This window comes from Loxodonta africana, chromosome 3 (genome assembly GCF_030014295.1).
Source record: "Loxodonta africana isolate mLoxAfr1 chromosome 3, mLoxAfr1.hap2, whole genome shotgun sequence".
Lineage (NCBI taxonomy): Eukaryota > Metazoa > Chordata > Mammalia > Proboscidea > Elephantidae > Loxodonta > Loxodonta africana.
Window position 1 is genome coordinate 112,447,677 of NC_087344.1, and position 25,927 is coordinate 112,473,603.

General features: G+C 36.1%; 1 protein-coding gene across 3 annotated transcripts; it reads right to left on the minus strand.

Annotated features, from left to right (window-relative positions):
• Nucleotides 1-4,655: 4,655 nt before the first annotated feature.
• Nucleotides 4,656-24,587, minus strand: ZRANB2 (zinc finger RANBP2-type containing 2). 3 transcript variants are annotated; one of them, XM_010591191.3, is made up of 11 exons: nucleotides 24,267-24,585; nucleotides 21,821-21,873; nucleotides 21,619-21,727; nucleotides 20,000-20,082; nucleotides 15,843-15,919; nucleotides 15,485-15,619; nucleotides 14,240-14,409; nucleotides 12,635-12,721; nucleotides 8,201-8,359; nucleotides 7,055-7,129; nucleotides 4,656-6,506 (listed from the first exon to the last, which is right to left on the minus strand). In XM_010591191.3, the coding sequence occupies exons 1-10, from the start codon at nucleotides 24,320-24,322 to the stop codon at nucleotides 7,096-7,098; spliced, it is 963 nt and encodes a 320-aa protein (XP_010589493.1). In that variant the 5' UTR covers nucleotides 24,323-24,585; the 3' UTR covers nucleotides 4,656-6,506; nucleotides 7,055-7,095. The 3 variants fall into 3 exon arrangements, with proteins under 3 accessions (XP_010589493.1, XP_023405243.1, XP_064138201.1); XM_023549475.2 differs by lacking the exon at nucleotides 7,055-7,129 and having other exon boundaries at nucleotides 24,267-24,587; XM_064282131.1 differs by lacking the exon at nucleotides 4,656-6,506 and having other exon boundaries at nucleotides 6,513-7,129; nucleotides 24,267-24,586.
• Between the last annotated feature and the right edge of the window lie 1,340 nt (nucleotides 24,588-25,927).

Sequence of the window (25,927 nt, forward strand, 5' to 3'; positions counted from 1 at the left end):
ATTTTGCAAATGATGCACCCCACTGCCCTTAGTGCAAGGGTTAAGCACTCCGGAGGAACTCGATTTAACAGTTAATAGCAAAACTGATCAGGTTAATATTTTTGCAGAGAAGCATGTAAATGTTAGAAATAAAGTCAATAGCTGGTCTTACTCCCAGACTAGTAATTCTTACTGCTTGTTATTAGTGATAATCTAACCAGAATGTAAGACGCCAGTGAAACTGACCTGTTTCCAATCCTATCTCAATTGTTTGCAATAAAAAAAGGGCATAGTTTTAACACAGGAAGTTGAAACCAATGTAGTTCACTTACATGCAACTTTTAGATTCTATATTCCGCTGAAGCATAGGGCTGACTTTACACCTCTTTCAGCTTGGGGCGGGGGGAGAGGAGGGAGGGGGTAGTCTTATGAAACTTTTCTAATAGAAAACAATGTTTCTTTCACATTTAATGACTAGTTTTCATGGTGGTCTATGTTGTAAAGATACAACTACAGAATAAAAATCCTTTAGCAATGAAAAAATGTTTTTCATTACAGAATAAGCATTTACTCTATAATAGTACAAAGTGCACTGCTACTGCTGAGAAAGAAAAAAAAAATCCATAAGAAACTCAACAGATATTAATGGCCTCCCTCATTAAACATTGAGAGCTTGCTCCAACAATGTCCTAAGGCCTAGGGATACTAGGAAAACAGACAAACTTTTTCAAGAAATCCAGTTCCTATGGAAACTCAGGGAAGCCAGGAATAGGAGTGGTTAAAGCATTTGGCTAATCCACAGGAGAAAGATATGGCAGTCTGCTTCAGTGAAGACTTACAGCCTTGTAAACCCTATGGGGCAGTTCTAACCTGTCCTATAGGGTCACTGAATCAGAATGACTCAATGGCAGTGGGATGGGGGTTCTGAACTAGTCATGAAGGATGAGTGGAAGGAAAGGGATGTAGTGGGGTATCTGCAGGTAATTCCAGCAAACTTGTAGAAAGATGAAGACCTACCACAAGCAGCTCAGTATGGCTAACGTGGCTAGAGTATAAAGTATGTATGCAAGGAAACCTAGGGGATGGGGTCGAATGAGTACTTAAAGAATAAAATCAAGTTTTTATATGAAAGCCATGGGAAGGAACTGAAAAGATTTTAAGCAATTCGTGAGTAGAATTGCTTTTTAAAGACAATTCTGGCATGGGATAAGGAAAGGATCAATGCCTCAAGAAACAAATTCTTAGCAAATAGTTCTGAAAACCTACCGTATGCCAGACAAGATTAGAGGGCAGTGACGACTGAGGCTACTGCAATATCCTCACCTATTAACCAAAGCTTTTTTTATTAACCAAAACAGTGGCAGTGTTAATGGAGCTGTGTGGATTTGAAGATGGAGAACTAACAATTTTAGGTAAATCAGATTTAAAGTGGGGAGGTAAAAGGAAAATCTGAAAGGACTTCAAAGTTACTGATAATGCCATATATCAAACAGTGTGAAATGCTGGTTTTAGTGGAGAATTTTAGCCATGGAGAAATGGCCTGTTTGACTTTAAAAGGGAAATACACATGACGCAGTTAGGTATGTGGATCTGGTGCTCTGGAAAGAATAAGTAGGAAATAAACATCTCAGATTAGTGTATATGAAATATTTGAAGACACAGGTAGAGTGCAAATAGCCAATATTTGCTGTATACTTATGTGCCAGGCATTACCATAAGAATGTGAAAGAAATATACAGGACTCCACACAGACATTAACATATGGTACAGACAAATCTAGCTTAAAAAAGAAATCCAAATACTATGTGTAAGATAACTCCCCACTATTGGAGGCAGAATTTAAGTCTTCCTATCCCCACCCTGAGAAGGGGCTACACTTAATAACTGGTTTTTAAAGAACTATGGTTAAAAGAAAAAAAATTACTTCACAGTGGTGAACCTAGGCAAACACTGCATTATCATCATCAGTGATGTCATGGGGATATCATGCCCCCCCGCCCCCCATAATGATGTGGAAACCCCGGTGGCATAGTGGTTAAGAGCTACAGCTGCTAACCAGAAGGTTGGCAGTTTGAACGCAACAGGTGCTCCTTTTGGAAACCGAATGGGGCAGTTCTACCCTGTCCTACAGGGTCGCCATGAATCAGAATTGACTAGACAGCATCAGGTTTGGTTTTTTTTTTTTGGATCATGATTAAGGACACTTCACCTTTGTGGTAGTCAATCTTTCCCAAAACCTGTATCTCCAGTCTAATCATAAGAAAAGCAGACAAATCCAGATGTAACAACACTGTACAGGATTCTTGGCCAGTATTCTTCAAGAATGTTAAGGTCATGAAAAACAAAGAAAAAATGAGACTGCAAAGATCAGAGGAGACTGGGGTGCTATGATAACGAAATACAATGTTGTACCCTGGACTGGATCCTAGGGCAGAAAGTGGGTGTTAATGTAAAAACTGACGAAGTTCAAATAGTATCTCAAGTTCAGTAATGCATCAATGTTGGTTTCATAGTTTTGACAAATACCATGGTAGCATTAGAGTTAACTGCAGGGGAAACTGAGTGAGGGATCTATGGTAAATCTCTGTAAACTCTCTGCAATCCTTCTAAACATCAAAAATTGTTCCATAATAAGTTTAAATTTATATATACACATATACATATAAACTGCACGTCACTCTGACTATAACTAAAATTCTACCTCCTGCAAACTTCTAGATGTAAAAAAAGCTGTTTTTGCTTAACAATTTCATATTTATCTTTTCAAAGAGATTATCTGGTTGTTATTAGAGGTAATAGTGGAAACTGAGATCAGACCTGGAGGTGCAGGGATGAAATCCTACTTAAATACTTTTGTGGCTCCTTTGGGCAAATTTCAAATTTCCTTAATTTTAACACTTCTTTTTGTAAAACGGAAACCCTAGTACCATAGAGGTTAAGTGCTCTGGCTGCTAACACAAAGGTTTGAATATACCAGGCACTCCTGAGAAACTCCATGGGGGTAGTTCTACTCTATCCTGTAGGGTTGCTATGAGTCAGAATCGACTTGATGGCAATGGGTTTGGTTTGTTTTTTTGTAAAACGGGATATATAACGACTGGGAGAATTAGGTAATGCCTATTTGGTTTTGATAAATCACTTACTGCATACCTTAAACCTTGTCTTCTAATTAAAACTGTACCCTATTTTCTAGAAATACAATTTCCAGTTAAGTTATAAAGCTATGTCTATTTTAAAAAACAATCTTACAATGATATAGAGGCAGAATGGAAAAACTCCCCATCTTACCAATACCCACAACATTGGCTGTGGATGCCAGAGCATGAAGGGGAGATGGGAAACAAAGACCCACTCTACCTTCCTAATTCTGCCTAGAGATTGTCTTGCATTTAGAGCTTGCTCTGAACCTGGACATTTATTACTAGATATCACTCAGATGAAAGGATTTAAAATGTAAACTTGAGAAAACTTAGTTAAAAGGACAGTGGATGAATGCTCTAAAGTGAGTTTAAAAATAATTCAGGAGGCAACCACACACAGATGTCCTCCTATTCCTTATTCTCCTTCCTGATCTGTTGCTCCAGGTGAATGGAGACCAACTGTCTTGCCTTGGATGGCCACTTGCAACCTCTTAAGACCCCAGGTACTACAAATCAAACTAGGAGGTAGAACAGAAGCAGTAAACATGTTATTACGCTAATTAACTGGGATGTTCCATGAAATCATGACCCTAAACCTCCAGAACAAGAAATCAAATTCCACGAGGTTTTTGCTAGTACATAAGCAGCTTCAGCAGCTAGTCTTTTTTTTTTTGTGGGCTGTTGCTGTAAGTTTATCTATTACACAACTTTTGCCAGTTCAACTTTTTACACTGTACAACTTATTGAGAGCACTTAAAATAATCAGCTGTGCAACCCTACCCTTAATCAATGCAATTTTTCCATTGCTGTGTCACTGTTAACCCCCCTTCTCTCCCTCCACCTCAGCACACATTTGCCTTTTGTCTTTTTATAAGCCCCTGAAACTACTGCCCTCAGACAATCTTTAAAATTCAAACCAAAAATATCCCCTGAAGTCTTCTTAAAGTCAAACAATAGCTTAACTAGTAAAACATGTCTGCCTTAAGCATTATGCTCTTTTAAGAACTATCTATATGGGATCAAAGTAACAACAGCAACTTGAAAGATTAGATAGGAACCTTAGGGGGCTGTGAGTTCATATTAATGGAAGAACAACTCAGAAAAACAGGGTGAGAATGGTCACACAACTCAAAGAAGGGTAATCAGTGTCCCTGAATCGTACATGTAGAAATGGCTGAATTGGTGTATGTCTTGCTGGGTATATTTTCAAGAAAAACAACAAAAAAAGACCATTAGCTAAAAAAAAATAATAATTCAGGAAGCACACTTTGATATGCTGCTACTTTATCACATGGAATAAGGTATGTGAAGTTCTGATAAAAAGCATTCAACCAATTCCTGTGTTATTTAAAAAAAAAAAAAATCACAATTCAAAAGTTTTAGTATCCACACTTGCAGTGATCATGGTTTTGGAATGTTTTAAACCAGGCATTCATATGTAGAAATAAAGTAACATTAGATAAAGGGTAAGTGAATATAAACTGTTCAAAATGCACAATCAAAAGTAACAAACAACACTGTGATTTGAACATTAGATCAGAGCTTAAAAATCTCGTTTATTTTTAACAAACACCACTTGATGCTTGACTCACAGGCTTTATTTACATTTGTCTACAGCATCGTTTCCTTATGAAATGAACCAGTACAGTTTAGTTAAACCAAATGAAGTCATAATCATCTGAATTATCTGTAAACTACTATTAGCTAAATTTATAACCTTGCAAATGCTTAGTACAGCCAAAGTTTTAAATACAGAAAGCACAACAGTAAACCATATAGAATCTAGAAGATCATCTGATCTGGGCGATTTAGAAGGTGGACTTTCAAAAAGTCTGAGGCACAATTACAAGAGAGTAAAAGTTCTTGTGCAACCTACAGTAAACGTAGCAAAGAAAATAAGGCATAAAAAAAAACCTGGGGAACTTCATTGTAAAAATACTATTAAAATAGTTCTACGTAAGGTATTATGCTTTTATATCTTTAGATCAGTTGAGAAGAACATTTATTTTAAAATAAAAAAACAGAATTTTCATCTGTCTACTAGATATCCTAAAATGTTTTAATTTTCATTTAAACTACAGTAGACATCAGCGTTAGGGAAAAAAAAATAAATCAATATCCCATGACAAAAAGCCCCCAAGCACAGACTGTTGATTTCCCTTAACATACTTACCTTGCATTGTCACTGAAGATACTGTTAAGAAAAACCTTTTCATTTTTAAACCAGAAGACAAAATGGAGTTCAAGTGACCATATTTTAATTTCAAGAAATAAAACAAACTCTGAAAGCATTTTAAGCCATAAGTAACTAAGTGAATGAGGACAACAATGATTTCTGCTTACATCATGTAGAAACAAGCATCCATTTTATACTTCAGAAGAAAATTTATGCAGTGTATTTGAAGTTAAACATTTTAAGGCAAACGTTCATTAAAATTCACAATGTTTCTGCTGGCTTTTCATCCAAAGAGAAATATATTTCAGCTTTCTTCAATTTGCTCCTCATTAACAACTATGATTTAGCTTGTTTACCTCATCACATGTGACAACTAGATTTTTGAATACCACACAAAACTTCTTAAAATTTTAAGATAAACATTTTAACTTTTTTTTCCTCATCAGCCAACCATATCAACAAAGAAGAGATGAACTGTTGCACTGAATTTCTTTCTTGTCCAAAACTGTCAGTAAGAAAAATGAGTAATGACTCTCTCCTACTACTGACAAGATACTTTTACGTTAAATGTGGTGGTGCAAAAAGTAAAAGTGAATAAAAGAAAGACTGATTCTAAGGAACCCTTAAACATAGGGAATTTCAAAACAGAGACATTTCTGGTTGGCTGTTTTGCAACTTTGCATACATTTTTTCTAAGCCACTTAGACATCAGTTAACATAAACAGGTTAACCTCTTTTCCCTGGATAATGTAAACAGGCTATTTCCAACTAGTTTATACCAGTCCCTGCCTCCATGCCCAAGGTTCAGGCAAGCCTAGTAGTTTTGTCTTAGTCAACAGACCAGGCATATTTGGAAATGAAACAGTTCAAATTAGGAAACAAAGTACTTTGTTATAGATGAGATGGTTTTAAATAAAGCAAATGGTTTCAAATAATTAAATGCTAAATATAGCTTCAATTTTGGGACATTATGGCTTAAAATGCTATTTACTTTTAATTTCACAAATAAACACAGCTGTATTGTTCTGAAAAGCAATGAAAGGCATGCACCTCTACCAGCAGATTTAGCAAGTAAGACATCAACTTCTTAAAAAATATGCTTCATGCACTGTACTGATTTTTTTTTTAAGATGTAAATTTTAATACATTATTTCTTTTTTGAACTTGAACGGGAACCAGAATGAGACGATCCAGAAGATGACCTGTGGTGCCTGCAAGACACAATGCAGAAAGCATGCAAAGTAGTAAGCTCGAGCTAGGTCTCAGTATTCATTCATAAAACTGTGAGAATATAAAAAACGAAAACACCTTGATGCTGGCAAAGGAAATAACTAAAAACTAAGATACAGACTTAGACACATAAAATTATTTGGTATTTAGACTTCAGGTGTGAGCCCAGTAATATATAAGCATAACTTAAAATTGTCTATAATTTAAAAATATCTTCTCATTTCAAAATATAGCCACCTCTCAATTATTTAAGGTAATGAAGGAGAAGGCCTTGCAAAAATGCATAAAATTATAATGTACCACAAAGACATATAAACTTGGCAATGGAAGTGTGATGAAACCAATCTCTGTGATACACTGTAAAAAGTGTGATAAGTCTATATGTTTAAAATAGATACAGCAAGGCTTCTGTGTTTGGAAATATATTAATAAATAATTAAGATATGAAAAATCTAGATCACACAAGATGACTGTACAATTAGTTATAGGGTTATATTCATGCAGCTAATATGAATAAGTCAATATCAACCTGGGTAAAGTAGTGGTGTTCCGTAGGGGTTGGCCCTGGGCTCAGGGTTGTTTAGTGTTTTCACCAATCACCTGGCTTATGGAATAGAGAACATGTTCATTAAGTTTAGATGACAACAAACTGGGGGGATTATATGTGGCTAAGACAAAAATTTGTAGAAGTTGTGAGAAAGCAACATAATGAAGTCCACTCAAGTACAGAGTAATTCTTACAAAGAAAAACAAATCCACAAAACCAAGAGTAGCTGTATCTTAGTATTTAAGTTTCAAAATAAATGTAAGGGAGAAACAAAACTAACTGTTCTGAACAAAAAGGAACCATGAAGTTCTCCTAACACTGAACCCGGCCAAAATCAGCCTTTAACAAGTCCTTATTTTCACAAACTGACTGGATATAGAAAAACTGTAAAGATTACAGATGAAGTTATTAAAATGACTATGTAATTATACATTAAGAACCATGAAAAAGTTAATGAAACTGAGTAATTAATTAGCCTGTTGCAGAGAAGGCTGGCAGATGACAAGTGCACTCTTGAGATTTTAAAAGTGCCAATGCATATAAAGCAGCCTAATAAAGGTCTTCATCTGAAAAATAGCTTTGGACCGCAAGAGGAAAAATGTATCAGACAGAAGGGACAATTTCCTTATAAAGGGCATTAAATAATATGCTGTGGAAATGTATTTGCACATACCTAAATGAGCACAGATTCTCAATAATGCTGAATAGTTTGATTTGTATTAGATGCCCTAGAATTCCTATGGTTTCTGATTATTTAAAAAATAGCATCAATTTATACATATAAAAATCAACTTCTAAATTACTCTGACATACAGATTCTGAATCAAAATCTTAGAAGACAGAAATAACCGAGAGTTGGCTATAATAATTATATACGGAAATCAGGACTTAAACAAAATTTCAGATAGTTGAATAGAGTGGCCTGATCTAAAACTTTTCTAAACAACCTCATCAAAGCACACAGAATAAACATAGAAATTAGTCTGTTTGTTGAAGTACAAAGGTCAAAAGTACATTTTAGAGCTGGAACAAAGAAGATAATAAAAATCTAACCCTTGACTAGAAAGTTTAGTTAATCTACTAAACACACTTAAGAACACCCATTCTTATTTCTACAGAAACCCAAACCTTTCGGGTGACCGTGATCTTGTTCGTCTTTTTTTGCGATCACCAGGTGAAGAAGATCTAGAACGACTTCTCTTTCTGTTCCTCTCAGGAGAAGATGATGAACTTGAATAAGATCTTTTTCGTGGGGAAGAAGAGCCCCTGTGGGACCTGGAGCTGGATCTTCATTGATTGAGAAACAAATCAAACAGTTCATTAAAAAAAGAAATGAGGCAGATTGTTTAGTTAACAGATAGCTCCAAAAATACTGAAATAGGATTTATAACTACCATAAAAATTTTATAAGGAATACTTACTGCTTATTCAACAGAAGACTTCTGGTTCAACCAAGAAACATTCTACTTAAACACAATTATTTCAATTTCATCTTTTTTAAAATGCTAAGTCTTCATCGTGTGAAATTGAAAACCAGTGTAGTGTATTAAAATAGAGTTTTAAAGATTTTTTTTTTTAAGGTCTTTAATTTAAACTTATACACAAATAGAAAAACCAAGAGCTTTGTTTAGAAAGTTTTCACTTTGGGAAAAAATATGTATCTTATATACAACTTCTTGAGCAAAATAAACATAACAATTTCATGTGAAATTATGAAACTCATTACTTAAGTTGCTATAGGAAGAACAAGGATAGGGGACAGAAGACAGAAAGAATAACTGTACTAAAATGCTAAATATTCAAAAAAAACCAAAATGAGTAACTTTAAAATTTAATTTACAATACTTATTTTTATGAAGAACCACTATTCATGAAATATGAAGTGTTGACATTCACATGTTTCAGACAGAAATAAATGTGCAAATGTTTAAATGCAAAAATTTTTCTTCTTCATTTACATTATTTTGTTTGACGGAGTTTAGCTCAAACTTCCCAAAAAATTCACCTTTGGGCTTAAAATAAAATCAGAAAGCCCAAAAGGAGAATTCTTTGGAAAGTTATAAGCGATGAAAAAATGTTTGGGAACAGTATGATGGCTCTCCTGTAAACCTTAATTACAGTGCTTCCCAAAGGGAATACTAGAGTTTAAGGACCATCATCTACCTAAGAAGCACTAAAATAAAATGACTAAGACATTGATAATACCTCATTAAAATAACTTTACTTGCTTTCTTTTTTTGTATTAGCTTATACAAGTGTGCGTATCACTCCTTTCTCCTTAGTGTTGTTAAATTTCAGTTGCCCTCTAAGGCTAGACATTTGACTTTAGTAAGTTAGTGTTATGCACTGAATTGTGTCCCCCAAAAATATGTGTTCTAAAACGCTAACCTCTTTGCCTGCGGTTAATCCCTTTGTTATGGTAATGAGGTAGAATTGGTGTAGAGTATATCTTGAGTCAATCTCTTTTAAGATATAAAAGGAGCAGATTACAGAAGCAGAGATGGGGAGAAGATAGATGCCGAGCCACATGAAGATTATGCAGGAGCAGAAGCTCAAAAGAGACAAGGACCTTCCTCCAGAGCCTACAGAGACAGAAAGGCTTCCCCGTACAGCCTGCGCCCTGAATTTGGACATCTAGCCTCCTCAACGGTGAGAAAATAAACTTCTGTTTATTAAAACCATCCACTTGTGGTATCTGTTACAGCAGCACTAGATAACTAAAACAGAATTTGGTACTGGGAAATGAGGGTACTGCTCTAACAAATACCTACAACGTGCCAATGCAAGAGGAAAGAGATGGACTTAAAAATGAACTGTGCAAAATGAAAATAAACGTAAAGATCTAGAAAATTCTGTTGTACAAACTAAGGACATGTGACGTAGGATTTTCATCAAGGATGTGGCTACATAATCGCCTGTGGCTGATGGATCTAACCAACTACCACAGCAGAAAACTCATCAGTTTAGACTGAAGGGGACAAAGAACAGAGGGAGAGAAGTAGCCTGCCTTTTGGAATTCCATAGGCAGGAAACAGGATGACGGAGCTACATCTGTTGTCCTCCAAGAAAAGATCCATCCCTGGAGCAGCTCGGAGATCAGCAGAACTGTTGAAAGGATTGAAAAGGGGTACCGGAAGCAGAGCTGCCTCAGTCTCAAAGTGTGGGACCACAGCCTCCTAGATTTCAGAGTACCATCTTCAACAACTCGGTTCCAGAGTACAGGGCTACCATTCAGTTTGGCCTAGAAGATGGAGCCATTACCCAAAGACGATGGATCAGGGGCACCATGCCCAAGGGGCAGAAGAATGGGGCCTGCCTGGGCCAAGGGTGCCACTCATACTAGGAGAATGAGGCTGCCCAAAGCCAAGGGAGCAGCACTGCTGTCCCAGTGGGCCTGGAAAGTAGAACTGAAGTCCAGGGCTGAAGGGCCTCCACCCAAAATCCACAGAGCGTGGCTGGCACACCGAGTCTGGAAAACAGGGCCATTGCCTAAAAAAAAAAGAAACCAAACCCAGTGCCCTCGAGTTAATTCCGACTCATAGCGACCCTATAGGACAGAGTAGAACTGCCCCATAGAGTTTCCAAGGAATGCCTGGTGGATTCTAACAGCCAACCCTTTGGTTAGCAGCCGTAGCCATTGCCTAGATGGTCTCAAAGAACAGGATTATCTCCAAGTCTTGAGAAGTAATGCAAATTGTTCTACTGGGTTCTGGACTTGCTTAACCACCCGCTGCTGTGAAATCAATTTCGACTCATATCGACCCTATAGGACAGAGAACTGCCCCAGTTTCCAAGGAGCATCTGGTGGATTTGAACTGCCGACCTTTTGGTTAGCAGCCGGAGCCACCCGGGTTTCCTAGACATGCTTAGGTGCGTGTTTATCCCTTCTTTCCCTCCAATTTTTTCCATTTGTAAGGAAATGTCTACCTTGTGTCTGACCTACCATTGTACTTTGGAAACAGAGAACCCGTAGTCTAGATTTCACATGTTCACAGATGAAGAGGAATTTCACCTCAGGATGAAATATGCCTCAACTCTCACCCATATTTAAATTAGATGACTCAGAAGGTCAGATTTTAGACTTGGAGTTAAGACTTTGGGGATGATGTGATAGGGTGAATATGTGTTACATGTGGCAAGGACATGAATTTTAGGGGGCCAGAGTGTGGAATGTAATGGAATGAACTGTGTCCCCCAAAATATGTTGTAAATCCTAACCTCAATACCTGTAGTTATAAACCCATTTGAGAACAGATAAGGAAGCAGAGATGGGAGAAGATAGGTGCCAAGCCACAGGAAGATGGCCCAGGAGCAGAAGCTCAGGAGAGACAAGGACCTTCCTCCAGAGCCTACAAAGAAAGCCTTCCCATAGAGTCAGCACTCTGAATTCAAACTTGTAGCCTCCTAAACTGAAAAAATAAATCTGTTTGCTACAGCCAATATTTCTGTTATAGCAGCACTGGATAACTAAGACCATCAATAAAAAATTATTTTTACTAAAAGAGATGCCAATAAATTTCAGTTTGAATTTCTGCAATTGGAATTTTAGCAGTTTTCTTATTTATGTTAGACGTGTTTAACAGAGCATCAATAAATTAAAAACAAAGGCAGCATATTTTGACTAAGTTCAGAAAAACTTCACTGGAGAATAAAAACTAGTGCTTCATTTACAAATTATGATTCCCTCTCTCAGTCTGACTAAGGAGTCCTGGCAGCACAATGGACAAGGACTTGGCTGCTATCCAAAAGGTCAGTGGGTTTGAACCCACCAGCTGCTCCTCAGGAGAAAAGACCTGGAGATCTGCTCCCATAAAGATTACAGCCTAGGAAACCTTATGGGGCAGTTATATTGTTATGTGGTCACTGAGTCAGAACTGACTCAACTGCATACAATAGATCTGAGTAAGTGCACACTGAAAGTGAGCAATAATGCTTACTTAAGACCATATTCTATACTAGGCTAACCAACCATACTTGATTTAGTTTGTGGAATTTAAGAGGGCTGTCTGTTCTACCTATACTGTTCATAATACTCTGTGTAAAATTAAAGAGAAATTAAAGTATGTATACAGTCTTCCCTAAGAAGTTTTATCTAATATAAATGGCAAAGTTGTTCCTGTAAATTTTGAAACAACTGCCTTGCAAAACAAAACCTCTCTGCCTCAGGTTTTTTTTCCTTCCTTTTAATAATGGATTAAATGTTCTCATTTGCATATCTACTTTTATTTCATCTACCACTACAAACATATCCTTAATAGACTAGAGATTTGTGGATAAGACCTGGCTCCATCTTTCTACTTCATCACATCTTAGACCAAAATAACAAACCTTGCATAATCCAAAATAGCCACCTTAATTCAATCATGGGAATGTCTTGCAACACTGCTGGCAATGGAAACATTTCATGGTGAGAAAATTAAGCTGAGGCAAGTGCATTAGTTACCTAATGCTAAAATAAAATTGACAAGTAGAAGCAACATAAGGAAAAAAAAAGCAGCAACGTCTTCTGCAGCCTTTAATACTTTTTCTCTCTGCTTTACAGAGAGATGCTACCTCATTCACCTTGATTTCGACCCACGAGATCTCGAATGTTCTCTGGAACTGGAACGAGATCTTGACTGCGAACTGGAAGAACTTCTTGAACGGGACCTGGAACAACATGGAAGGATTTTTTTTTTTCCCCCAGGACCACTTAATTGAGGTTTGTGATATGAACACTGAAAGAAAGATATGCATTAGAGTTCATTTTCATGTAAAAGGATTACTATTTGTAATAATATATTCTCAAAAGACAGTGCTTTAAAGTAAATAAACTTTTTATTTCCTGTTTTAATATTATCTCAGAACTTAAGGCAATTAAAAAAAATCAACTACTACTTTCCATGTTTGATTAAATTACACTAAATATCACTCAAGGTTGTACAGAATATAAAAACACCCAACATTATCAATTTAGAAGGACATGGAATATTTTATTTTCAGAAATAATAATATAAGTCACTTAGAACTAATACATCCAGGAAAATTAAAATGTTGCACTTTATATTTAACTTCTCTGAAATGTCTCTATCAATTTTCCTTGTAAACCCCTTCTATGTCTTAGTTTCTAGCTAGCATGAAGCCTTAAATGTTGACATGTATATTTGTTTGATCCTTGTTTGTCTTCAAAGCTTATGGAATTAAAGAGAATACATAAAAATCCTTTTTAGGTAAAAAATCCTGTTTTAGGTAATTATACTTTTGAAAACTATAGGATAAAGAGAAATGTGGTTCATTTTTATTCTTAAAAAATCACAAATGAAATAAAAATTCATTTATTAACCCAATCCGCTCCTTTAATGTGTTCCTTAAAATAACCTGTAGAAAAACATCATTACACATTTATCTTAACAATATTATCTTTATGGATAATCCCTTTTTTTTAAAGTTGTCAGGCTAGAAAGTATTCAACAATTATCTGTAAGAACTCAATTAGCTAGTATCTCTAAGTTTCATTAGAATTCATTACCCACAGTATTATTTAACCATGAACAGGTTTTCTTCTAATGAATATCATTTATTTAAGGCACTGCTTTTTCCACCTAAAATTTTACTGTAGACTATGAAATCTTAAAGTATTTATTAAAAATTTACAATACTAAACTAGCAAATATTCAAGTACACCACCAATTAAGTCTTATATTTTATTTATTCCTGGACATCTCAAAATTATGAGTTATGCTAATAGAACTAATATAGCTGAATCTGCTCTTTAATGGAGAATACTGAAGCCACAGTAAATTACTAAAACAGTTTACGATAGATGATTTCATTAATGCTTTGAAAAATTCTATACTAGCCTTTATCATAAGTGAAAATACAAATCACTTATTTAGAAAACTAAGTATCACTACATGTAATGGTTTAATTGAACATTTAAAATCTATTTTAATAAAAGGCATGGCGCTAACATGGGTTAAGGACGTTTCATATTAGAATATTCCATTCCTGAAAATACTGGACAATAACACCATGGTAACAAAATGAAAAAATTATCTTCTAAAATGTGACTTGAATGAAATCTTTAAAATAAAAAGGAAAATTTATTCAGTCAAGAAAAAAATCATAAATAAAGAAGTTAGATACTGACATTTTGACTGGTGTTACCCTTGACCTGTACCCGTTTACCTGGACCTAGACCTTGAACTTGAAGGGGAGGATGAGCGTGATGAAGATCGTGAATGTGAAGATCGAGACTTTGAGCGACTTCGTCTATTGGATTTCTTTTTATTACTATCTTCTTCTTCACTGGCATCAAGATTGTATTTTGAGAGATCAGCATCATCTTCATCCTCATCCTAACAAAAATTCAGAATCCATTATATTTAAGTATTAACTACTAACATGGATAGTTCTGTGTACTAGAAATTTCTATATGGACAAACTACTAATAACTCTAATCTGTCAACAATTTTCAATTCTACCTCCCTTAAAAGTCTTGAATCCATCTCCTTTAGTCTTAGTTGAGACCTCATGATTTTTTTTTAATCTCTTCTATTATAGTAACTTCTTGATTGTCTCTGTAACTCTGGAAATCTACTGAGCCTCTCTAGTTTCTCAATATACTACCTTAGTCATTACCCTGAGACATAAGTCTAACAAAATTATTGCTTAAAAACTTTTTAAATTGTTCCTCATTGATTTACTTAGTTGCATTCAAAGGTCTGTTATGATCAGACCCCAAAGTACCCCTAATCTGAATGTACATATCCCCCCATAAAACATACACTCTGGCCTCAGAGACCACTGGATTTAGTTATGAGGTTGTTGTCTCCCTCATCATAACCTCTCCTTTGCTCTTACCACACTGAACTACGTCTGATTTTTTGAATACTGGTGGCTTGTTCTCTACTTTCCAGTTCCAGCTGCTGTCTGAGTTGACTTCTAAGTCATTGGTGACACCATTTGTGTCAGAGTACAACTGTGCTCCACAGGGTTTTCAAAGGCTGATTTTTTGGAAGCAGATCACCATGCCTTTTTTCTAAGGCACCTCTAGGAGGGCTCAAACCTCCAAAGTTTCAATTAGCAGCTGATACTGTTTGTACCACCCAAGGGCTTCATTCTCTACTTACTACACTAAAACCAAAGTAGTTTTTCTAATTATCTGTTGTAACATTTACTGCTATCTAAATTATCTTGCTAATTTATGTTTCTCCCCCTATAGAATTTAAGTTCCACAGAGAAAGGAAGTTATGTCTCCATGACTAGTCTATCTCTAGAACCAAAATAGTACTAGGCAGAGTGGGAACTCTGTGGCACTCTTGTGAGGATTAATACAAAGGAGAATATACCTTTGTAGAAGACCAAAGATCATCATAAGCATTCAAATGCTATAATTCAAATAAGGGAGAATAGGACAAGGAAATTGTTTACCTCATCTAATTTATATTTAGAAAGATCTTCATCCTCATCCTCTTCTTCTCCCTCCGATTCTTTATCTTCAACTTCCTTTAAAATAGACGCAGGACCAACTGCCTTCCCTCTGTATTTCTTCTTTTTACGCCCGAACTAGAAAAGTTTCATAATATTTCTATCAGCAGAAAATATTTTTTCAAGAAATTATTTTTATATAAGTCAATTATAATGATTTCCTACAAAATGGTAAACTGCTGCAAGACTCAAATTCTACTTAGGAAAATAAGATCACATTTAAACTTTTTCTCTGCATTTAAGATAATTTCTAAATGTTTTTCCAATCTGTATTCAACCCACACACTGATATATAACTTACCTCATCATATTCACCATCAGATTCTTCTCTTTCTATATACTCAACGTTTTCTCTTTCATTAAAACCACCACCATATCCTAAAAAAAGAGGGCTAAATTGTTATCCTATGATGAGTTTATTTAAAGAACAAAAATATTATGTCCAAATCATCTCCAGCAAGAGAGTAAGAAAATCTTACCAATGACAGCTGCCTAGCCATCTAATAAATTACCAGTGCTTCAAAGAACATATTAAAATAATAATGATAATAATAACTACAGAGAATCTGTTTTAAAGTTATACATCTTACCTGAGGAAACCCTGGTAGCATAGTAGTTAAGAGCTACGGCTGCTAACCAAAAGGCTGGCATTTAAAATCCACCAGGCGCTCCTTGGAAACCATATAGGGCAGTTCTACTCTGTCCTTTAGGGTCACTGTGAGTCAAAATCGACTCAATGGCAATGGGTTTGGTTTTTTTTGGTTTATCTTAGCTGAAAAAGCCCTATGGTTTTGTGCTTCTTCTCAATTTTGAAAATGTCCAATTGGATGCAGGCAATTCATGCTTATATGGGTAAGAAACATCTCCTCAAATCTCCGCTGTAACTAAGTATTAAAAGAACTTTCCTCCATTGTTTATCGTAATTCTTCTAAGCAGAGTAGACTCAATAAAATCAAATTTCACTATTTACCAGTTGCAGATAGTTGCCTGAAATCTCTTGATATACTGAAATCTTGCCAGGCTAAAATCTAGCGGGTTATTAGCTAGAGCTTAGAAAATTCCTAATTATAAAGGCAAATGTAATGACACGATAAAGGCCATCTAAACTGGCTTTAGTGGGAATGTTTTTATTATTATATAGTTAAAAATCACTCAGGTTCTCTGAAGTAGCCATTAGAATTCCAAGTTAAAAAATATCTACTGAAAAGTAGTCTGAATCATCAAGCCATTATTCTTTCATGCCACAAGTAACGTTTGTAATCTGACCTAGGATTAAAAGACGATGGAATAAGGAAGTTAGTTTTAGAGAAAACGAGCTAAAAGATTCTGAAAAAGTATCTCACTGAAAAAAACAGAGGTATGTGGTTAAGGGTAGCACAATGAGTGCCTTACATATCCCAGAGCAGTATGAACACAAAGCAAATGACTCCTGATTTATGGCCAGCAAAATGTTAAATAAATTTATAAACAAAAAGTAATTAAAAGATATTAAAGATTTTCAGCTTTAAATTAATCATGGACATTAAAAAAAGTTCACCTCACTGTCATTTCATAACAGGATCACACACAAAAAAATAGCAGAGAGGACGTAACCCTCAAACAAAATACTGTAATAAATTTAACTTTCTGAAAAACTCACAACATCCTTTTTTTTCTTCATTCTATTTTGCACCAGTGTAAACTGCAATGGATCAGTGTTTATCCCCGGGATATTCACATATCATCCCCTTCCTCCCCCTCCTACCACGTTTCAGAGACAACTAAAGCTCTAATTATAATCCACAAGCATTTCCTTTTGTTTCTGTACATACTACGTGTGCGTAAAAAGTATATCAAATACATAATAACTTTTACTTAGCAACATCTTTGCTTTAGTTCTCTGAAACATCAAATATAAAAAGATAGCTTGAAACAAAAAAGAAACGCTATTGACAGTCCAAAGCACAAATAGGTACATGTTCACCTCAAGAGATTAGCTCATATTCAATGTTAATCATGGATACAAACACTAGAAAGTTTTAATTCAACAAAATATTGTCCCTAGCTATATTTAATCTTGTCCCTCAATATGCTTAATATTACATACATAAATACTGAAATTAAGGTAAGTAGTTTGATAAACAACAAAGTATAATGGATGACTAACAGTGAAAATCAAGGTTAAAAGTTCAAAATAGTTACAGAAGTAGGTGAGTAATAAAATATGAGGAGAGCTAAGGAACACATTATAGCAAGATTTACAAAGTGAGCTGTAATGCAAACAGGAAATTTTATATAGGTATGCAAGTAAAACTAAAATGAATACCACAGAAATAAAAGTCATTTTCATATTTTCTCATACAGGCCACAGAATAGGACCTAAATAATCTGTTGACAACAAAGAGATATCGGTGTTGTATGAACCCATACATCAAAGCCAACTGAGGAACTATCTCCCTATACCTGGAAAACACAGTAGCTCTCTATCATGAAAAAAACCTTGATTATTTTGTTTCCACTGAATAATACTAACAGAGGAATCACTGGCATTGTCTGTATGTTTCCTTCATTCTACTGGTTTAAAGCTCCTCAAGTAGTATTGTTAAAACTGGTCTTCTTGTTTCCATTCTTACATCCTCCCACCATTCTTTCTTCAGAAAACAGCTAAGAGTAGTTTTTAAAGGAAATTAGATTGTATCACTTTCCTTATTAAAAATCCTTCAGATGCTTCACAGTATATTTACAATAAGATATAAACTCCTTACCATGATTTACAAGAGCTGTCTATTCCTTAAGTGTCTTCTAGAGCTAACTGGCTCCCACTCACACGGGCTTTTAGTTCATCCAATATGCTAAACTCTTTCAAGTCTAGGGGCCTTCACACAAGCTGTTTCCCCTTGCTAGCAACATACTTCCCTCAACTCATTGCTTGGGTAACTCATCTTCCACTTCTTAGCTCACTTACCACTTTCTCAAAGAGGACTTCATTAATCTTTAACTTTATACACCTGTTTGGCTCACCCAAGTATTCCCAGTATCTTGTGTAAATCAAAACAAAAACAAACCCATTGCTCTGGAGTTGATTCCGACTCACAGTGACCCTAAAGGACACAGTAGAACTGCCCCATCGGGTTTCCCAAGAGCAGCTGGTGGATTTGTAAACTGCCGACCTTTTGGTTAGCAGGCAAGCTCATATCTTAGTCGATAAACATTTCTTCAGTGAATGAATATATGAAACACAATTTTGTTACCATTAAAGGAACTTCAGTTTCTTTATAAGGCTTTAAAACACCACAGGCATTTAGATGAAACAAGTAATTAAGAACCTTTGCAGGTTTTTAACAAAAATGTTATGAAAATATTATTTCCACATTTGTCTCACAGTAAAATGTAAAAGCTGAGCAAGGGCCAGTTAACCATCAATGCAGGTTTAAACTGACAGCCTGAATGAAGGCTGTGGTGATAGAAACGAAGACAGAAAAAGGGATGAATGCAATGTATACTTCAAAAACGAGGACACTAATTTGATCACTTCTTGAGAATGAGGAAGTGGGCTGGGATTTGATGATCGAAAAACTAAGCCATTAGGCTATAATGGTCTCACACGTGACAACGAAAGTTTAAAGAAAGGAACAAGGGGGATGAACATACAATTTCTGTTGTAGTCTTAGAAGGGTTAGGTGCAGGATTCTTTAATGGACCTCTGAATCACAAGAGCCACCAAAGAGAGACCGTGGAGGTGATTAACGTTAGAATCTAGCTCTGCAGAGACATTGTATATAGAAACAAGTCTTAAACTACATGATATACAAGCAGTTGAGTGGTAAAATCAGATCTGAAGTATACAGATGTGGCTGGGCTAGCTGCTGATAATGGGAAACTAAACTATATTCTATTAAGTAAATATTTTCATCTCACCACTGATACCAAGGCAAAAGTAAGCTGTTCTTCAGGCAAGTGGTTTTCCAAAACCGTCATTTGAGACTCACCCCCAGAAAGCATCAACAGTTCGGTGTTTTGGAACGTGTATTTTTAAAAAGCTACCAAGATGATGTGAATGGGTATCAAAGTTTGAAAATTACTGCCTAGGCTTTAGGAAAGTTATTTTAAAACATGACCCTTTGCCCTTTTTGTTACACTAGGATATCAAATTAACAGGGGAAAATGGTATTCCTATATTATCATTACTAATCACAAATACTAACAGGGAGTGGGGAGAGAACAAAAACTTTTCTATAAGTATCTAAGTGTCATTGTTGGTTAGGATAGGTCTCCTTAACACTGTATTCTATAAATTGTGAAACAAAAAAAGGTGAATGATCTCCACCCTCCCCTTTGCAGGAAAAACAATTCTAGATAAAATATATAAGGAGAGAATAAAATCTTCAACTTCTGAGTTCTTACGAGGAAATGATATAATTATCATTTCAAATTTTAGTTCTTTTATGGTTGTTTTCTTAAAATATGACTGTATCTTACCTGTTCTTTCTTCTAACTTAGCATACTTCGGAGTATTGCACATGTTACACTCTGATCTTCTGGCCCAATTCACATTACTGCAACTTTAGAAGGGAAAAATACCAAATTAGTAGACTACAGTACAAAAGTAGGAAAATACTAAATTCTTACATTCTAGAATTCTAAAATAAAATTTAAAAAATGAAAAAACAATTTTTTTTTAAATAAAAATTTCTAGGATGAAATTATAAGGAGCCATTGTGGAGCAACACTTAAGCACTCTGCTGCTAACCAAAAGGTTGGTGGTTCAAACCCACCCAGTAGCTCTGTGGGAGAAAGACTTTGTGATCTGCTTTTGTAAAGATTACAGCCTAGAAACCTTATGTGGCAGTTCTACTCTGCTACATGAGATCGCTATAAGCCAAAATTTACTTAATGACACCTAACAGGATAAAATCACTACCATAAAGAAATATTTATTAAGTGGCACTGCAAGCAAAGAAAATGCACACTGGTCTGGAGAAAGAATTTTAGTTGGAACTGACTGAACTATTTAAGCAAAGAAGCAAAATTTATACAGTATGAATCTATATAGTATGAACATTGTCCTCTGTAGTTTTATGAGAAAAAACAAATTAGGTCTAAAGACTCTGATACCTTAGGGGGACAAAAATCAGTTTAAATGAAAAATCTACTAATTTCCCAGTCTCTAAATTTACCGCAAATATGAGTAAGGTTATACGCTCCAAATGTTATTTTTTTTGAGTCATCAGTTCAATCACAGAATCTCACGGCAAACCAAACCCACAATGACTTAATCTGTTGCTGGAAAATCTATAGGATCAAAAATTTATGTAAGACCCCCTTCTGATTCAGTTCTTTCATATGAAGGTGTCCTGGTGGCACAGTGGTTAAGCACTTAGCTGCTAACTGAAAAGGTTGGCAGTTCAAACCCACCAGCCGTTCCATGGGACAAAGATGTGGCAGTGTGTTTCTGTAAAGATTACTCACAGCCTTGGAAACCCTAAAAGGCAGTTCTACTTTATCCTACAGGGTTACTATGAGTTGGAATTGACTCGATGGCAGTAGGTCTCTTTCACATATATCTGATCCATCTCCATAGCAGAAAAGATGGAAATTGGAAAACCAATACAGAATTAAACCCCAATCTGAAAATTAAAAATATTAAAAGACCTATCTAATTATGAATAATTTATGACAAGCAACTTGCGATTCAAAAATCAAAATTATTTTGAAGATAAGAAAACCAAATTTTGGGGTTTATTTCGTATTATATGACAGACTAAAATTTTTTTGAGATTTTTCAATTAAGAGAAAAAAGTAGGCCTTAGTGTTTTTAAATAATCCTTCAATTTTTTTGGCTGTTAGTGCACTTTAAGCATTTGTTTACTGGCATAAATCACGCACCATCATAACAAGTAATATTACCATTTGAAAAAATGTAAAAAAGATTTTAAAGGTTAACACTAAAATATCAGATACAGACTAACAATCAACAGACCCTTGATTCAAAAGGTTACGCTGGTCTGACAATATGACTATTAAGAGTTGAAGCTATTTATGAGTAATGGCTGGACATATTATGGAAGAAAGAGTGAACGTTAATTTGAAACGCATACGTTTTACACTGCCAATCGTTAGCACTAAACAGGCCTCGGCTCTTCTCTGCAAGTGTCTTTCCTATTTCTGTGCCCCCAGCTTTCATCATCTTGGCTTCAGTTGTTTTCTCTGAAAATAGATAAAATAATGCAATATGATCCTGGGGAAATATAGAAATCATCTGCATGGACAATACTAACAGAATCTTCCTTAAATACTTACCCCGTCCACAACGATTACAGCTGGTTCTTCTAGCAAAATTTACATTTCCACATCTGGAAATAAAGTAAAAAAGCATTTATATAAATATTTTTTAAATCCTGAAAATATTTTTTATTCTATATACAACTTTTTAATATGTTCTCATTATGTATCTAGAGTACAGAACTTCTAGTTCCACTTCAGCCATGTTAATATCAATGTTAACAAAAAAAATTCACAATTTAGTGCAAAAAATATAGGAACTCCCAGTCTAGAAAATGAGACAGATCACTTAAAGTAATATTATAAGAAATACAAAATGGTAACAATGAATCAAGGGGGAGAAAATGGATAAATGAGGGTTTCACGGAACTTGATGAACAGCACTTTTTACACGTAGGAAGCAGGATGAGAAGAAGAAAGAACACTGTACTACAAACAGCCCTCGTGGCACAGTGGTTAAGAATCTGGCTGTTAATCAAAAGGTCGGCAGTTGGGATATACACCAGCTGCTCCTCGGAAACCCTCTGGGGTAGTTCTGCTCTGCCTGACAGTCACTATGAGTCAGAATCAACTAGACGGCAACAGGCTTTTTTTGTGTGGGGGGTGGGGTTTCATCAAACCTCTGAGATCTAAGCGCTAAAAATGAGGCAACAATCACAACCAACAAGCTCCCTCAACATATGGAGTAATACACACACAGTATGGTTTTATGCTCATAAACAGGAGACTTAATTAAAAGCAGTAATACTGATTGACTCACTTGCTTTTAAGAGTGCACCTGTATACCTATTGGTAAAAGCATGTTAAATGCTCTGAATGACAGGTAACAAAAAAGAATTAAATCACAAAAAATATAAATTAAAAAAAATTACTTTCTTAAAAGATATTATGCTAAAGTTGAGAAGCACAGAATGGACGCTATGCTTAAGTGAAGCACTCCAAGTAATTCTTAGGTTAATTCCCCCCCGCTAAGAAAACCATACCTTTATGCTCCCAGTAAACATATTGTATTCATGTATTTGTAACTGAGTTGAAAGGCACTCCCATAAGAGTCCTACCTTAAATATTTGGCTGTAAGAGACCTACCTGAAATATTTGGGCATATTATCATTAAGGACATTGACAAAAGCACATTTCCATACGTGATGAACAACATAAAAGTCAGAAGTTTGTTCTATGCCTTATTACTGTTATCAATAGGCTTACCATTCACAAAAAAGCTATTCATCACTTAAGACTTGTGTTTATTAGACCTGAGTTTCTTCAGGTCATCTTAATAGTTATGTAACGGAGGACCATTACTTTATTACACAAAAAGGCAAAGTTTTCATTTAAACTGCTAACCTGAGGATAGAATTCAAATGCTGGGGCAATGTGGTCTTAATCACCTCTAGTAACATTAAATAACTTAACTTTTAATAACGATTATTTCCAAAACCTATCAATTGAGTATTTAATACATTTAACTGCACTACAGGCTGTATCTCTGCTGCTTTATTTATGCTATTCTAGTCCCATTTTAAAAAAGTTAAACACGCACACTTTTTTTTTAGTCCCATTTTTAAAAAGTTAAACACACACACACACATAATCTGTAAGCAGAAGAACTGGATTTAAACCCAGGTTTGTTTGGTACAAAGGTTTTGCTCTTCACTAAACTCAGTAAGATTATTATCAACAGTTTTTATTTGAACATGAGTTATACATTACTTTTTGACATTTACTTTCCATAAGGGTGTGCCGATTTGTGCATCCTTCTATAAAAGTTAACAAATGAAGAGACTATGCTGGCTTAAGCAACAACATCAAAAAACGCAAAGCCACTAAAACACGTGCTTTTCTGCCGCAAAAAAAAACACAAAAAAAACACAGGCCTCTTTTCTTTGGGCTCTAACTAGATGAAAGGCTCAGCTCTTGTGAAGAATTTAAAGGTCAATGAGGAAAAATTAATACTCCAAACCAAACAGTGAAGAAAGGATAAAGGACCGAGGAAAAGTATGATCAAAAAAACCAAAAAACACAACTGTTGAACTTTAATGAGCAAAATGTCGATTGGAAGAAAGCAAAGCTTTCCAAAAACTAAGTTCTGTAGGAAAAAGTCCCGTGGGGGAGATCCAAGACCAAGCCGGCCTCAACAAGGGAGATAGATTTCCTTATCACTGAAACCTAGACCCGGGGGGGGGGGGGCGGGGGAAGGGCAGGCGATCTCGCTTTCCTAAAAAAAGGGCCACCTGGGAGCGATAACGTCGGGAAAAGGGTGGCGATATAACCAGAACAAAGGCTCCCGAAAGACCTCGCCAGTGAAGAGATCGGGAATCTCTTTCCCGCCCAGGAGCCAACGATTCGCCGCCTCAATCCGGTTTAACGCACGAGAGAAGGTAGAAAAAACGGAACAAGCTGAATCGACCTGATAAAACATTCCCCGATAAACCCCAGCCCAATTCGGGACCCTTCAAAGACTTACTTTTTGTCAGGGCAAATCCAATCGCCGTCACTGACTCGGAAATTCTTAGTCGACATCTTGGCTACCGACACCACAGCCACCCGCAGCTACGTCTTCACTGAAGGAAGCGGGCCAGGGACTTTCGCACCCCGAGGCTGTCCCCACGCCGCCTGACTCTCACTCACCACTGCGTCAAGGTTTGATAAAGGTGGCACCAGGCCGGGATTGAGTCTGAATGTTACTCTCTAGAGTAAGATCTTGTGCGACAGTTTTCTGGCCGATAGAGTTATAACGCAAACATCTCTTCCAGGACTAAACTAACAGGCGTCGCAGGGACAGCCCGAGCGGGAGGCCTTCGTGGCACAAGGCGCCTGGTAGAGCCCTCTACAGGCGGGAGGACCCGAGAGAAAGGTTCTTCCGCTTAGGTGGGCGGAGCTAGGGAGGTGGAGGCGGAAGTGACCGTAATCAGCTCAGAGACGTCGAGACGTAGAACGTAGGGCTGCTTTGTCTGCGAGGGGTGTCAGGTGCCGGGTCTAGTCAATTTTTTGGAGCAGTTATTTTGATAAAGGAGGAAAATTCTGTTCTTTCATAGTCTCATAGAATATAGTTTAAAATGTATTATTAGATACATAAATAGATTGTGAAAACCCTGGTGGTGTAGTGGTTAAGTGCTACGGCTGCTAACCAAAGGGTCGGCAGCTCGAATCTGCCAGGCGCTCCTTGGAAACTCTATGGGGCAGTTCTACTCTCTCCTGTAGGGTCGCTATGAGTCCGAATCGACTCAACGGCATTGGGTTTGGTTTTATATAAATAGATTAATAGATAAGTAAGCAATGCACACCTGGGAACCGACCAATGCTTTTTAACTAAGATATTGCCAATATTGTTGAAAATACCTATTTTTACCCTATTCCATCCCCTTGCCTCTCACTCATCTGTATTTTGGGTTTATAACTTTTTAAAGATTAAGTTTATGTATAAACCCAGTGCTGTTGAGTCGCTTCGGACTCATAGCGACCCTATAGGACAGAGTAGAACTGCCCTATAGAGTTTCCAAGAAGCGCCTGGTGGATTCAAACTGTCGACCCTTGTGGTTAGCAGCTGTAGCACTTAACCACTACTCCACCAGCGTTTCCTAGTTTATGTATATTTAATTTGATAAATGAGCATTGTAAGAATATTATAGAATCTTACGCAATTCTCTTTTTCTCTCAACATGATGCTTCTAGATTCGTCCAAGGTTGTTGCATGCAGTTGCATGTAGCTGTAGTTCTTTATTTTCACTGCTGTGTACTGGTAACATTACTTTGTTGTGTGAGAGCTTATTCATGTTTCCCAGGTTTTGCCATTACAAACAACACTGCTATGAACATTCTTATACATTATAGCTTCTGATATACAAATGCAGTAATTTTTTAGAGCATATACCTAGGAGAGGGATTATTCAACTTTACAAGAGGATGCTAAACTACTGTACAAGGTGGTTGTACCAATTTATACTCCTATTAGTGGCATTTTAAGGGTTACCAGTTCTACCAGCATTGGGTACTGTTGGATTTCCTAATTTTTACAAGTCAGGTAGTGTAAAATAGTCTCTTATTGTGATCTTAAATTTACATTTCCCTGATTACCAGAGATATTAAGCATCTCTTAATGCTTATTGACCATTTGTATTTTCTCTT

Coding starts and splice junctions, on each gene's coding strand:
- ZRANB2 (XM_023549475.2), bottom strand. CDS start 24,322: ATGTCGACTAAGAATTTCCGAGTCAGTGACGGCGATTGGATTTGCCCT. Junction 15,620..15,842: donor CTGATGGTGAATATGATGAG/GTAAGTTATATA, acceptor AAACTTTTCTAG/TTCGGGCGTAAAAAGAAGAA. Junction 12,722..14,239: donor AGTTCAAGGTCTAGGTCCAG/GTAAACGGGTAC, acceptor ATGTTGTTCCAG/GTCCCGTTCAAGAAGTTCTT.